At 36.9% G+C, this 16,600-nt stretch overlaps 1 protein-coding gene across 2 annotated transcripts in view; it reads right to left on the reverse strand.

The window, feature by feature from the left end:
• igf1ra (insulin-like growth factor 1a receptor) overlaps window positions 1-16,600 on the reverse strand; it is an 88,937-nt gene that overhangs the window by 66,065 nt on the left and 6,272 nt on the right. The window contains exon 2 of one of the 2 annotated variants that reach the window (XM_055031801.1): window positions 9,203-9,766. In XM_055031801.1, coding sequence (XP_054887776.1) covers window positions 9,203-9,766 — 564 coding nt within the window. Of the gene's footprint in view, window positions 1-9,202; window positions 9,767-16,600 lie in introns of those variants that run through there. The other variant, XM_055031820.1, reaches the window with a different exon arrangement.

A 16,600-nucleotide genomic window follows, 5' to 3' on the forward strand; every position in this document is an offset into this window, starting at 1 on the left:
CTGCCTTTTTATGACCAGAACCATTTGATAAGGACACAGTCACATTACATCACTAACTGAGTTGAGGAAAGTTTTTATCCTTCACCTTTTTCACATTGTCACAACCATAAACTTCACTGTACTTTACTGGAATTCAACCTTGTGCACAATATCAGTGTAGTCACACTGCTGTTCTCTCTGCAGGAGACTCCTTGACCAAAAACAAAACCTTTAACCAACTTTAAGAATGAATATAGAGCAGAGATGAACTGATTTAAAAATTTTGATTGTTGCCATCATCCAATATTAAGATTGCAGAGATTGTCAATTTACCATTTTAATACATAATATGCATATTTGCCCAAAATCTTGACACAAAAAGGAAAAATAAATAATCTTGATTCAGTTAAACAAACAATAATCCTGTATGACATAACTATCACTGTTACAATCAAATGCCACATGATCAACCACCTACCATGTCCTTCCTGAAACGCATTCAAAACTGGCAAAAAAAAAAGAAAAAAAGAAATGTAAACATCAGATATTAATACAGGTACAGTTTTACTTTTTGTAACTGAGAGCGATATGTCAAAATATTATTAGCAACCAACCAATACCGATGTTTATGCTGATATGCGTTGCATTGCTGTTTGTGGTAAAGATGCTCTTTACCACAAACATAACTGGGCGAAAATAAGGAGCAGTATTTCAATGACCTCAGTGAACCTGACAAACTATTCTGGCAGAGCAGAATACTCTCCTCTGTCTGCGGCTCGCCAGTGGACATCCTCACTTCTGCAGGAGAGATTTGTCAGCATGAGATTTCTTTTTTCCGCTGTGGTATTAACCCATGCTCTCAGAGCTTACTTGCAGGCATGGCACATTATCTCCCAGGAGTCTCTGCCAAGGCAGCCAAGCTGTGAGTAAATGGCTGCTCTGGCCTGATCTGAAGAGAGAGAGAGAGTCAGAGAGAGAGAGAGAGAGAGAGAGAGCTGGAGTAGGCAGCAAGTCTGAGGTGCCATTTAGGTGCCAAGGGGAGGCACAGGAAGCAGCCGAGGGCACACTTCTTTCTCACCTCTGTGGGGGGCATCACAGAGAGGTGGCACTAGACTTCACCCTTCCCTTCCTGCAGTGCAAAGCAGGACAGAGAGGAAGCCACAACACAGCCTGAGCTGGAGTAGGGGTGGTGTTACATGGAAGTTATAGTATTCATGCAGATTTATGAATGAGTGGTGAGAGTAAAGGATGAGTCACAACTTCTGTACTGCACAGCCAGAAAGCAGCAGGCAACCTATCACCAGAGGCAATGGGTGGCTTAAATACATTACACACACAACTTGATCTTCCACAAGCTTAAATGCGTTCACACTTACACATCATGAAGGCTGGCAAAATAAAAACAGATATTTACATACATTCTATTTAAAATTATAGCTCTTTTTTCCTATTATCTGTCAGTAAAGTAATGTAAATTCCTCCTGGTTAGACTCAAGAAATTGTTTTTTTTTTTTTTTGCCAAATGCCAGAATACCGAGAAACTTTTAAAGATATTTTCTTTTATATTCATGTCCATTAGACATATTTAAAAGAGTCTAGTCAAAAAGCGTAACATCAAGTAGATACTCTTATAACATTTTACATGAAAAACATTTGCAGTGGATGTATTTTAATGTAACTCCTCAAATACTCTGAGGAGTTACATTATTTGAGAACCAAAATGCCATATGTTGTACTTTCTTTTTTTATAGCCACTTGCTTTTGGTAAACTGTCCTTGCTGAAATGAATCAAAGGTGCAGATGATATAAACAAAATGTCTAGACGGTCACTTTGCTACCCATTTAGACCGGGAGACTCCTGTTAGTGAGTGCTGACTGTCAAACAAAGGCCACAAGAGCCGAAGAGTCCAAACAAAGAAAAATATTAAAGCAATATCCCAAGACATTAGTTAAGTTCAAGACTGGGAACAAATGACACCAAGCTAGTTAAAAAGTGGCTTAAAAACACCAGTCAAATGTTTTGGAGTGGCCATCACAAAGCCCTGATCTCAGTCCTCTAGAAACGCATGAGCTTAGTTGAATAGGTGTGTTTGACCAAAGCGGATTACAAACCTGATTCAATTACACTAGTTTTGTCAGGAGGAATGGGGCCAAATTTCCAGAAAACTATTGTGAGAAGCTTGTGGAAGGCCACCAAGACCACAAGTTAAAAGCCAAAACAAGCAAGCAAAAGAAAGGAAAAAGGAAATGTATATGAACTTGCAAGTTCATAAAAATTATCTCTCATTATACTAACATTTTGCTAATGGAATCATGTTGGTACTCCAAACTGACCTAAAACTATACAAATTAATTGTAAGTGGAGAAGAAAAAGTTGTGTCTTTTTCACGTGTTACATACCTTTATTCATTCTTTCTGTCTTCTTTTAATGTCTGTATGTGTGAATGCATGTAAGCCTTATAAGCATTGGTTGTGTGTGTAACATGTTTGAGTCATCCAGTACCAACAGTGATAGGCTAAGTTATCTCGCTAAAACGGAACAACCTGGGTACTTTAAGCAGAAGGGAAAATCTGTATTCAGTGGGCTTCCTTGTGTATCTGGATGAGAGCACAAGTGTGTCGGTCCGTCTCTTTGGATGATGGCAAGAAGTCACACGAGTCCTATTTTGGTCAACGGAGTTGATGAGAGGAAACCTTGGAAAAAAGGGGCTAATTTGTCGGTGCCTTGAGAGAAGACCTTTATAGGCCACAGAGGACATGAGTCGGATAAACTCGCACAGGCCAGCCATCAATGGACAATACAGACTGCTGTTCAGACATGGACAAGAACACACTGTGCGACCATGTCATCATGAATTGGAAAAACTGTGCCAGCTCACAAGTTTAATCCCGCCAAAGGAAGGACACTGTTAGCAACATTAAATGTTAGTATTAGTGGTCAACGTGTGTCTGTAATTTTTCCACCACACACAGCTTGAGAGCAGCAAGACAAATTTCGTATTTTACAATTCTGTATTTACAAGAAGCATATAACATATTAGAAGTGTGGGGCAAGAAAAAAATAATATCCAACCCAGCCTCTCAGGAAGTCCAAATGCAACCAATAAAACAAATTAAGGAGAAAAACTATTTGTAACCGAGCAATGTTCCCCCCTTATTTTAAGAGAGCTCATGTTCTGAGAACCCAGTGAAGAAGGTTTTTGTTTAAGGCTAATATATGACGAACTTCTATCATTTCTGAAAGGCATCCAGAAGCAACACATGCAGCAAAGGCCCTGAAGAGGAATGGCTGGAATGGATGGTTAGAGGATGGAGATGAGATACATAAAAAGAAACACAGAAACCAATGCAATAAATGTGCTTGACTGTGGGTTAAAGAAACTTAGAATTGACTTTCCCTGGATTTGACAAATGTGTCACATGCAGAAGCATGATGGAGCATGTATTTGTCTGCTAGAGTTACATATATATGTATGAATACATACATACATATATGTTCACAATGGCTTGCTAATGACTGTTGTTTGCATCTAACTTTGCTTCCTTCCCATTACTAAATTAAAGAGCCATTTAGTTATTTTTTAAGGAATCAAGATTCTACTTAAGTTCAACTGTCTAAAACACTTAAATTGGTCAAAGCTAAATATTCTCACATTGAATATATTTTTTTAAAACACAGTTTGATGCTTATTGAATATTTATTTTATTAAAGAAAATCCTAAAATTAGTTTTTTTTGCTGATATTTTTGGCAGTTGGTCCACCTCGGATAGGGTCCTGCTCAAAAACCTCACTTCTTACAGAAGTCCAAATTAAACAAAATTTCCTTGTGGATGATCTAAGAATAAACTGAACATATTTGTTCAATACAAATCCATGAAATTACTTCATCTGTGATTGGAACTATTTACATAAAACTAAATTATATGGAATTGAATGCAGGTTAAAAGTTAATTGAACGAGACTTTTGTGGCTGGTGAGTTGTATCAATCCGCCTTAGTTAAGGTCTCCATAATGAAATGTCTTTGCAGTAATAATGCCTGTACACCTTTCTCCTTCCCACAGAGCTGCAGTTATACAGAAAAGAACAGGGAACAGTGTGTTGCATTTAGGTGTGACAGAGGTTGATCAACATCTGTACCATCTTTAAAGCATTAATGCTGGAGCCCCAGTATTTCTTAATGAAAGCAAAAGCAGGCGAGCAGAAACAGCGGATGTATGGGCACTGAGTCATGGCACAAGATGTGCCCCGAAGAAAGCACCATACTACAAGTCTGAAATTTGAGCTCCTTTGAATTTCCTGTCCCTGAAACCGCAGGACTCTGATAAGGTCCAGAGATTCCACTAACTATTTTAAAGCCTTCTGTTATCTGTGAACTGAGCCCACCCAGGTACTTTTAAAGGAACAACAAGTCCAGAAAAACAAAGAATGGACCACAGATCAATCTCTTTTACTCATAATTGCAAATAGAACACAAGCAGTTTCTGTATGACCAAGCACAGACAGTCTTCACATACCGCCTGTGTGGTGCATTTCCCCCTCTTTATCCCCTCACACGTGCAATGAGTAAGCCAAGAGGAATTTCTGCCTTATATCCTTAAAGGGGCAGAGACATTTTATCCAACATACATTTTCTATTAGTAAACATCATTCTGGCTTTCAGCAAGTAAAAATTAGCAGCACTGAAATCCAGCTTATTCTTTGTGAGATAAAAGTTAACAGTAGATTTTCGATTTTCAAGAATAGAATTTGGAATTTGGGATATTTTCTTAAATATGTTTTTTTTTTTCCTGAATATTTTTAATTAATAAAGTGTTAATAAAAAATAGCAGAGTGGGCCACATTTGAAACTCAAAATGCATCTTTAAATAAGGACATAAAGAAACATTGAAATCTTTCTGTGATACTGATTGGGTTTTTTTTTGTTTTGTTTTGTTTTGTTCTTTTTCGGTTTCTGAATTCCAACTTGAAACAGCAAACTTTGGGCTTTGAACCTCATAGCATTAAGGTATCACTTTCAACACGGCACATCTCACAAGTTCCTTTGCACGATGCAGCCAAAGAATTCTGCTGGGCACTTATTTGCCATATGATCTGCTATCTATAGCAATACAACAGATTGCATTAATAAATATACAACCCAATGGTGTCCAAATGTTATCATGAGACTTTCTTTCCACTTTCTTTCCATTGTCTTAACATACTGCATCTTTAATTTAGCAATGGGAAGGAAGCTAAGTTAGATGCAAGGGTTTTCATTTTCTATTTTTGTTCAAAGACTGCAAAGTAACTGAAAGAAAAAGGAGACAAATTTTTGGTCTACAGCTGCAGCCATTTCTTGCACACATTGGACAGCAAAAGATGTAAAACAGCTAAGATAGGTCTTTCCAATTGGGGTGAAAGACCTATCTTTTTCTTAACAACAAATTTGCATAACTAGAGATGCATCAGTCTACTTTGCAATCGACTGCGAAGACAGAATAGTGTACTTGTTGAATATATAAATATATATATTCCAATATATATATATATAACATTGTCTAGGAAAATAAGTTATCTTATAACAAGTAGTATTTTGATTGGCATAAATAAATATGTTACACTTTGGTGATGTATAGTTTAAGAATCTTCTATACGTATTTCTTCAGCGCGTTCACAAATAAACCAACGGTATGAAAAATTCGATAGAAAGTTGCTTCATTCCAATAAACCTACTTATTAAGCCAAGGTCAATAAATTGTATCTTCCTCCTCCTGATATTCAGTCATATTCAATAAATTCAAATAAAAATCAGAAGTTTATGTATTTTAGTAACACAGCTCACAAGTAAAACACATTATATCAACTAATTGCACATAGACTGATGTTTTAAATCTTTTTTAAGGCTGATAATTTCTTACTTGCAGCTGTTTAAAACATGACATTTAAGATTAGAATATAACATCAGACCAATTAATAATAAGCATTCTGAATGTCTCATGAAAACTATGTGTGATACCGCCATAAAGGTTGTAATTTTAAAAAGCCACTTTTAATCTGACAAATAAATCTCATCGGAACCCGTTTTAATTTATTGAATGTGGCTGTAGTGAAATCAGGAGAACAGAAAAGACAAGAACAAGTCATGAGTCAGGCATGTTTTCTGCTTCCATTGTCTTAAAGTATGTTAATATGCAAACATGCTGCTTACTGAAAAGAAAAACTTTACATAACTGGTATTCTTTTGCATGAGATAGCCTTAACTGAATGTGCCCTCCAGCATACCAAAAGTTAATATTTGATTCCATGAAGAAGAAATGTGAGCTCTGTGAGAACTTGTGAATCAGAGAATGTGTGCCTCCCTGTGGAGCTATGAAGACCAACCAGACCTGAAGCAGGGCAGGCATATAATAAGACACAATCTGCCTATCTGACTAGCTGTCACAAGTCTTTTTTATTTATTTTATTTTATTTTTTGCAGAGGGCAAAACACAGACACAGGCCATACTCCTTTTAAGTCCTTTGAAAAACACTAAAAGATTCAGGGGCCAGTCAAACAAGAGCGAGAGAGAGAACATCTCTGACAAGTTCACAGTGAAAATATCTGACAGCCGGGGTTGTTAGCCTCTGATAAGCCCTGCGGAAAAGAGTGAGGTGAAAATAGAGCAGGAAACACCAGCAGAACCTCTGACAAGGACAATCAGAGATGAGACTAAGTGAAGTGGAGAGGAAGAAAATGAACAGACACAGTGGGGAAAAGAAACGGCATTGAAGCTAAAGGAATGGATGTTTCAAAAACGAGGAAAACACAAGCAGGGAAAGATTGTTCTCAACAGCTATCAAAACTGCCTTTCACTCATAGACTGCAGTTGAGTCTGTATACTTGACATTTGTCTGACATTTTTGCCTTTATGCCCTTCCTCCTGTGTAGAACCTCTCAGAAGGGGCCTCTCTCCGCATCACTGCTTGCCCATTTCTCCAGTCCCCATTTAGCAACTAGTTGACTCCCACTCACCTTCTTCTAACATTAACCTGGAATATTCCCCTCAGCTCCACATTACCATTAACATTTTCTAATCTAACACAAACCAATAATGTCTAAAGACCAGAAGAAAATGAAAGAAAAAAAACAACTTTTTTTTTTTTCAGCTCTGAAGAGAACTTGAAGCCCCAGAGGCTACTGTAGTTAGCTAGCAGACAGCGCTCCTCCTCATGTAGTGTAATTAAAGAGAAGACCAGGCTGTATTGACTAGAAAACCACTGCATGCCCTTGAAGGAACATCTGTACCGGAGAAAAACAAGGCAATTATACAAAGGGGTAGAGAGGGGAGAAGAGCGCTCTACAGAGGGAAAGTTCCAAGAAAACACACCATACCTAAAAAAAAAAAAAAAAAATCCCAACACAAATTCTAACATATTAAAGCACAACCCAGTTTGATTTTAGCTTCATTCTGCTGCCTTATTGCATAAAAAATGCTTCACACTGCCTCTATGCCACCCAACCTTTTTTTTTTGTTGTTTTTTTCGTATCCAAAGTGTAGCTTCCTGAAAACCTTTATCTGCGGTCTTGATACCTCAGGGCTCTCCAGATGAATGTGTTTACCCTGAACTCAGCCAGGTCCTTTGAGAGAGGCAAACTGTTCTAAACAATACTCCTGCTCTCAGGTCTGTTGTGTGAGGAAAAACTCTGCAAAACACCACAAAATAATCAACTTTTCAAAGAATGAAATTGTGTGACTATGCCATTCACAATGTGAGAGTCTTTATGAAACTTTTTTTTCCTTTCACAAAGGGATTTAAACACTTTTATTTTACAGGGTCAGTTGTGCACGAATTGAGCAGCTGATAACATTGCGGGAAACTCCCGATAGATAAACCCGTCCAAGAATAAACACAGACAAACAATAAACGCTGCAGAGAAAGATGTGGTCACAAGGGGAAAGACGCAGGTTTTATTTCCACTATTTGTTCTGCAGGTTCCCACAGAGACCCCAAGTTTGTTTGTGAATCTAAACTGACCCTTGGAGCTGCACACAGGTCTTAAGGGCAGTAAAAAAAGAAAAATATGATTCAGGCCTTTGGTATCTGAGGCAACGTATTCCCACTATTATTTAACGAATAGTTTCTTACAAACACTTCTGCGTCTTTTGTCAAGTAACAACTACAAACCTCAATGTATTGGGTTTAAGTCAACAATCTTGCCATTCATCTATGAATGAGTACTAGCTGTCCTTTGAACTGTTGTGGATCTGTGCAGATGACTAAAACATGTAATTGTTTACACTTGACTTTATTTTAGGGTATTAAGAGTAAAAAGGGTGAAACACATTTGAGTATTATCCTTTTTCAAATGTTTACTTGTAAATAATTTTTTCTTTTACTTCTGAGTGGCAACTACTAGACTATCGAATAAGACTCAAATAAAATTTATTGAATTATGGTGGTGTAGCAAAACAAAATCTAATATGGATTGAAGCATGTTATGTAGCTTGGAGAAATAATGAAAGCAGAGTATACTTTTACATAAATATTTTTAGAACAGAATATCTCTGTATCTTTAAGTTTTGGCACTACATGTCTGTTTTGACTCCACATGTGGTACTCAATGTCAAACCTAACGTAGTGTCAGAGACCTGTGGTCACATTTATCACCTTGGGCAACAAGGAGTTTCAATGTACTTTCAGCAAGTTTTGTTCAACTTAAAGCATATGTTGTCCTTGTTCGGGTGCCATCAGTGTGCATAACTGTCCATCAATGTTATCTCTATTTGCCTTATTTGCTGTTATATGACCTCCTTCTGAACTACTTTAATGAAAAGTGGCCAACCCCACCACTGGGCTAAAGTTCAACAAGGACAACCCTCCCCCAGATCCTTCAATGAACCCCTTTTTTCAAAAATTTCTAAATGTCCCTCTGGCAAATATTTAGCTGACATGCTCCAGACTGCTAGACTACCTCATTTCTTGGCAGAGCTCCTTTAACCTCAACCAAGTATGTCTCCTTCATACCTGGTGCTGTGTATTGCCGCCATCCTTTCCTTCATAAATAGCCTGATCTAAAGAAAAGGTCTGTGCAACGAACAAAGAGGAAAATGTTTGTACTGTCTGACCAAAACAAAGGAAAATCTCTACATTGATTCATTGGATTAAGTGTTGAAGTTCCATGCAATTGTAAAATGTCTGAAAGGCAGTAAACTTCAAAGATCAAAGTCATTCTTTAATTAAAAAAGCAGAAATTGGTTTACCTTTCTGACAATGCTTCGATGTCCAGCAGCGGTAGTCATTGTTGCCTTTGACCAATGTCCTCTGACATGTAGGGCTGTCCTCCATTGTGCCTGGGCAGACATCATCACACTCCTTCGACTTCTTGTTCCCAGTTATAACATTATTAACATTGCTGTCCATGATCAGAGACCAGTCCACCGTGTCCAGGAAACAGAGCTCTGGGTTCTTTTCAATCTGCACTGTCCCACGGGTGATGTTCATCAAGTTGTAAAGGCCAATGTCCTTTAGGTTGGTCATCTCATAGATCACCAAAGCATTTCCATATAAGAGATTACGGCCCCGAATGACGCTCAAGTTGGGGAAGAGCGTGCTGAGGCTATCCAGGCCAGGAACGCGGAACAGCAGCAGATAGTCGGTGATGACGGTCAGCTTCGGGAAGCTGAGGGTGCGGAAGACCTCTTGGTTGATGTTGCTTGTCTTTTCATTGATTAAAACGATTTGTAGGAAACCTTCCAACACTGTGCAGTTCTCAAGAGCCTGGAATTCACTTATGTAATTCCGGATGTCAATACTCGGGCTACAGACTGAAAGGGAAAAAAAAAACAAATAGATAAATGCATTTCTGAATTGATAACAGTATTATTGGTAAACTGCAAGCATTCTACATGTGTAGCAAAAAAAAAGAAAAGAAAATAGGGTCCTTATTCATGATTTTATTTCAACAATTAAAATCTCCAAAGTTAACAACTATTTAAAGGCAATTTATTGAATTGTGGATGGATAGATGGTTGAAAGGACAGATAATGAATAGATATTTGCATGGTGAACTAATGAAAGGATGAGTGGATAATGAACACTGAGCCAACAGATTGATGGACAGAGGGAAGATAAGAGGTATGACTGTGGAACAGGATAGGCCATGTAGTATGATTTTATTTGTATAAATTATCTGTCTTTCCATTCATTCCAGATCTGGAACATTCTTAAAAAAAATTCTGCATTTTCACAGCCTTTGCAGAAACACTGAAAAAAGGTAGTAAAGCTACTTGGCCAGATTTTAAATAAGCATGTATTCATTGACCAAAAATAATAATTTCATCAATCTTCTTGAAGCATATAATCCTTATATCAAGACAGTGAGCCTGACAGAATGTTTTCTCGCTTTCTGGAAGCCTGTGTGCTGCACTAGGACATCCTCTTTCAACACTCTGTAAAAAAAGGTTAGTTTGTTCTCAGTAATAAGAAACTATTAGCAGAGCACAGAAACTCTCACTTATTTTCCCACTGAGATGCACAAGTTAACAGGTTCAAAACTTCTTTTTTGTATAACCTCAAACACAGCACCTGTGTTTTACAGTAAAATGCTTTGTCTTTCACCTCAGATAACCTCAATGTGTACATGAGCCAATTCTCTGAGCTCGGAAAACAACACTTGAAACCACAGTGCTGGGAGCGCCCACTGACAACATTCACATTGACCTTTTATTTTTGATGACAATCAGCTCTGCCAGTAAACATGTAATTGGTAAATGTAACTATGTGCCGCTACATCAAATGCAAATCTGAACTTTCACACTTAAATAAACATAATCCTTACCCATAAACCTTAAACTTGTCTCGATCTGCCAGCCAAATTCTAGCTTTGGTTGTACTCAGGGATGCCAGGCTATGACATGATCACTTCTGATGCTACCTTCCAAGCACGCAGCGATGCGTGAACAAGTTTTGACAGAGAAGCAGTGACAAACTTCATGCCAGAAGTTCCATAATAACAACAACAACAATATAAACTTTTGAGATATAGATTTAATGTAGTGACATCATCCAGTTTCCCAGGCATAGCCAGTGATCCACACGTGTTCGCCATATGAAGAGACTTTTCTTTTAATGTTATTTCCAAAAATGCTGCGACTACATTAATATAAACAAAAACAGATGATCTACAAATCATTCTAACCTTACATTTAAATTCATCATGGATCAGCCTGACTGGTTTATTCACAAATGTGCTTCAAAGCAACCCCACTGTTACTGCAGAGTGCTTTTCCTTTCCTTTGTTGAGTGTGGAGGATGTGATATCCAGGTTTACAACATATTTACTTGTAAAACTACAGCTGTCTATTGATCAAAGTCCATTTCAAAGTATCCTTTTCCATCTGAGAAAGCGATGGCCTTTCTAGGACTGTTTGGAGTTTCCCATAATTTCCTTAAATTTGCTTAGGAAATAGGTGCATTGTTTTCCTGATGTAAATATGAGACATAGAAGAGAGACGGTTTGTAAAGTGTCTTAATGTCAATATTATTACCTTGCTTAGCTACTCAGATGAAACATTTCCAGTAAAGTTTTGTTGTAATTTATTTGAAGTTCTTGTAAATGGCTTCTCATGACTTATTCAGGCTTCTTTTGTGGTTGCCTCCTTTTTTATCTGTTCCATCACAAAGAGCCATCACTGTTTTAGTAATCTTGAATTGTGGTTTCAAGGGAGGCCCATGAACGACTGACTGTAATTAAATCAGTGTCTCCTAAAATATTACTTTGGATAATTGCAAAGCAGATGGAAAACTACATATAGGTTCCAATTATTATTATTTCTTTAGATGAAAAAACATGAAGTGGGTTAATCCAGAGCCACTCTGAATTACCCACATTTTCCTTTCTGATCAGAATGTTAACTTAGGAAAGGTCACGTATTGCTATCTTGCCCATTATTAATGAGCATATACTCATCTAAAATGCATCTGCTGTAGTTATCAGATTGTAAAGGAGTAATGGGTTTGAGTAAAAGAACAAGAAAAATCTTTAACTAAATGTTTTACAAAATACATTCAGCTTGCTACAAGAGTGGAAACTGAAAAAACTTCTTATTACAACTTTTTGCCATGCCACTCTATAGAGTGACACATATGCAACAAACTGATATTAGCTGGTTAATCAGTCGGCCTAGATACTCTGGTGGCCAGGCTGCAGTCAGCTGCTTAACAAGACATTTTAAGCTTCCCAGCTGTAGTTTTTATAAGAGGGAGGCCTGGGGCTTATTTAGTGTCCACACAATGACTGTCCATGTTTTGTGTCACCAGATTTTTTTTCTAAGCAGCCTTGTTATGTCACATATAAGTAAGGGAAAGTGTGGCAACCTTCTTTCAGCCAGCTGGACTGCAGTGCTCAGCACCAGGTAGAAGAGGGAAAATTCTAGCTGAAATTTTCACGAGCTTTGAATTCTTTTAAAATTGTTTTACATCTCATTTAGAGCAAGCAACCCATGCCTGTTCTACTCATAAATTTACTTTTTTTGCCTGTTATAAATTGTTTTTGTTGTTCACGTGTTTTCAAAGTGCTTGAATGAAGGAAATTGCACAGAAAGTAAAGTGGTATATAAAAAAAGAAGAAAAAAAAAACACAAGACCATAAATTATAAGCGAAAAATTATAAATTAAATCTGGCCTCTGTAACATTACTCTTTCGCATATGTACTGTTCCAATAAATGACGCTTTACCACTCTTTGTAATAACTAGGAACAAAACCAGCACAGATTTTAGGTCGTATTTTACATTATGTCGCTATCGCAATCAGAATAAACATCCAGATGTTAAACATTTCCTGTTGACTTTTTTTGACATTTATCATTTTATCAAAGTATTTTTTATTATCATTATAATTATCAATGTTAAATGTTTTATATTATTCCATCTTAATTTCTCACTTTAAATAATCTATATCTTAAATCTTCTATTTTCAAAGTTCCCACACAATATTTATTCACTTAATGCAAAAACCTTTTCCTTATAACTCTTTATAGTTATTCCAACAACTTTAGTCTGTTAAGCTTAAATGTTGGACATTTAAATTACTATCGCATTTACCTATCCTTTATTTCACAGCAAACAAAACATTATAAGTAGTTTATCTGTTAAGTGGAGGTGTGAATAGTAGAGAGAACATTGTTAATTGTGGTCTGAAAGGAGGTTTAGTGATTGGTACAGGAAATGCCTTGACATATGAGCTCTTTGGTTAAACCTGTTATGTTCTTACAGAAGCTTAGGAGGCAGCCATAGTTACACTGCTGTAGTCCCTGTCCAATAAAAGTCTTCAAAGTATTTCTCTGATCCTTGTCATACTGTGGAGAAAAGCAGATAACTGAGCTGCTTTAGTTCAACACAAATGTTGTACCCATGGAATGATTTTTTTATTTTATTTTTTTTTGCACAACAATGATAATGGAAGTCTCTCATGAATTATGTTTTCTGTGTAAATACATGCATTCAATCTACACATCAAAATCACTGTTTTATGTGCTTTGCTTCAGCCTTTTTGCTTAAAAATAGAAGTCACATTGTTTTTGAAGGGGATGAATGGGTTACATTAGCCCCCGGTGGGATGTTTCACTTGCCCAAATTTAGAACGGAAACAATTACTCCCGAAGAAAATAGTATTTGCCTTATCCAATCAAAACCAATGCCCCTGGGCTCCACATGTGAGCCATCGAGCTGCATGTCTTCTTTGTTTCATTGAGAATTTTCTTCCAGCTTCTCCAGCAGCCGGGGAGCGAAGGAGGAGGGGTGGAGCCACTCCAATACAAAGGCTAATTTGTTTGTTAGTAAAGAGAAGCTCTGGGCTCCACTTCCTGATGAGGGCATTAATAAAATCAGGGGGCGTCTGGCCAGCGGAAGATAAGATTTCAGCCAAGCCAAACTATGGAGAGGCCACACGGGTACAGAACTCCTGCAAGCAGAAACTGCTACCTTCTGAATGCGTTTCTGAATGTTGTGAAGACTCTTGAAAAAGAGAGGCTGGAATGGGAATACAACAAGGGAGAGGAATGACACAGCCTTCCTCTTTGTGAGGCTCTTATTCTGCCCATTAGGCATGTTAAGTAGCAGGAATTCCGATCATTTTCTCACACAAAAGCTTGAGAAAGATTTTGCCTCCAACTGAGGCTGCTGGCTTTCCTTACTCCACTTGTTGCAACAAAAAAACACTTAAAGATAATGTAGTTACCGTTATTACATTACATAAAGGCATATGTCAGCCGCCCTGTCCACACAGACTGATATCCTGCATGCATGTGTCCGTCTCTTCCTCCTGGGCCTCTTTGCTCTTCACACTGCTGAGTAAACACACATATCTGCACAGCGTAACGGGATCCATGAGCTTATGTTTATGATTGATAAACCCTGCCCCTCACCTCTGTGGAGATGTCAACACGCAAACACATACACAAGCGCACCTGCACCAGCACACACACAGGCAAACATGACCCCGCGCACCTCCGTTAAAATTAAACCACGACTCTAACAGCCAACTCTTGCTGAATCCATAGAACATGCCAGGCTTGTAAATAATAAAATTTATTTCGCACTTAGATGGAAAATATTACTTTCACAGCATTTGCTTGTTTAATTATTCTAAGAAACATACCACCTGATCATATTATATTTTGTTTATTTTTCAACTGTTAAACTGTATTATTTATGAAATTTGTAGTTATGTTTTAGTTGAAGCAATGTGTTTTGTTATTTTTGTTTTTTTACAAACACAACATTTTGAAAACATGGAAATTGAAAACCATGAAACATGGGAGAAAAATTAGTAAATGAACGAGCAATCTGGAAACACTGAGATGGAGATCTGTTAATTCCAGAAAAGTTTACTAAGATTCTTCTTCAATGACATTGCAGTCATTTTTAACCTCAGAAATTTGAGAATTTACAACACCTACACAGAGGACATTTTAAACCCTTACTGGGTCTCTAGTCAACTTGATCAAACACATTAAATCAATGTTTAATCATGTAAGAAAGTTTGGTCTGTAAAGTTAATTTAGTTGCATAAAAAGACATCACTCAGTCTGTCTCTGCTAATACTAATTCTGAGTGTTTTTTTTTATCGCTAACGACTACAACACTTACAAATTCACTGTGTATTATATATAATTTCTCTATATATAAAATTATGAATCACTAACCTGTAGCTTATTTTCACTCAAAAGTGAATCACAGTTAATGCTGCTGGTTTATCAATTTATGGGCCAAGAATGTTTGGAGTTTTAACTTATTAAATGTAGTTAATGAGCCAGAAAGTGTTTCATATGTAGATATTTAGATGTATCAGATTTTCTTTTAAAGATTCCATGAAGAAAATTAAATCTACAGTTGTAAGAGTTAGTGTCACTTTTGTTTTAACAATAAATAGAGCAAATCTATCACTAACACTGCAAGGCCACTAGATCCACAGTAGTCCTTGTTAAAGCTGCCAGAAATCACATAAAAACAAAAAATGAAAACTAAATGTATATTCTTTGAAGTCTTGCATATTGTTTAGAAAACAAGCAATTCCACCTTCTTCATGGCAATGAAACCAAATATTTTGCTCAAAATTTTAGAAAGCAAACAGATTTCAAAACTTCACTTGAAGAACAATGATTAGGATATTGACTTAATATCGTAACAATTTTCATTCCCCTTTTTTGGGATGATGATAAAATTAAGAAGAAAAGAAAATACAAAAAACATTATCTTTTTGGCTATTAAAAAATTATGAAAAAAAAACAAGCAAGTCATGTGCTATAAAATCAAAAATTCAATTTCAAAATAGGCTACATTACTACACCACTAAAATTAAGCACTGTACACGTACATAGCTGCACTGGATCAATATTTGTTTTTTAAATATACTTCCATGGAATTTTATCCTGGTAATCCTTGCTGCATTTACCAGCAAGAATTTAACTTGAAATCGAGCCAGAAAGCACTTGTTATGCATGTCACGTCAACTTGCACCTGTCACATCAACCGGCTCTAATCCACCGCATACTGGAAGTCATCTGACCAGTGTTCTGGTGGGCCACTTCCCCTCAGTGGACCCAACTTCAAACACTGTGGCTCAGATATCACCGAAACCCCAAACAGTAACTCTACACTCATCATAACAAGTCCCAAACAAAGACTGCCTCTCACTCAGGAGGGCAGGAGGCGAACAGCATTACAAGCTGCAATGACCTGATTTCTATGAAATAGTTGCTTTGATAATAAATCAATAAGGAGAAGGGTGCTTGTGGGTTGACAGAAATCAGAAAAAATGAAGAAAATAAAAACTGTTCTATTCATTATGTTTCTATGACATTACTTAGCACTTTCAGGCAGTTTTTAATTTTTTTTATTTTTTGCAAAATCCCATAAATATTAAGTTTTTTTCCTGATAAAAAGCTATTTGTGAAAAGCATGAAGTAAAACAAGCTATTGAACAAATATTAAGGTGTTATAATCCCTAGAATAAGCTAGTTTACAACAATTAGACAAATGGAATTACTCAGGATCCCTTAATCTAGAGCTATATAAACAAATTTACTTGTCGTTTATCCTTATTACAACAACTCCAAACCACCGGTGCCCTGACTTATAGGATGCAACAAAAGGATTT

Source organism: Poeciliopsis prolifica, unplaced genomic scaffold (assembly GCF_027474105.1).
Source record: "Poeciliopsis prolifica strain line A6 unplaced genomic scaffold, Auburn_PproV2 SCAFFOLD001, whole genome shotgun sequence".
In the NCBI taxonomy this organism is placed as follows: domain Eukaryota; kingdom Metazoa; phylum Chordata; class Actinopteri; order Cyprinodontiformes; family Poeciliidae; genus Poeciliopsis; species Poeciliopsis prolifica.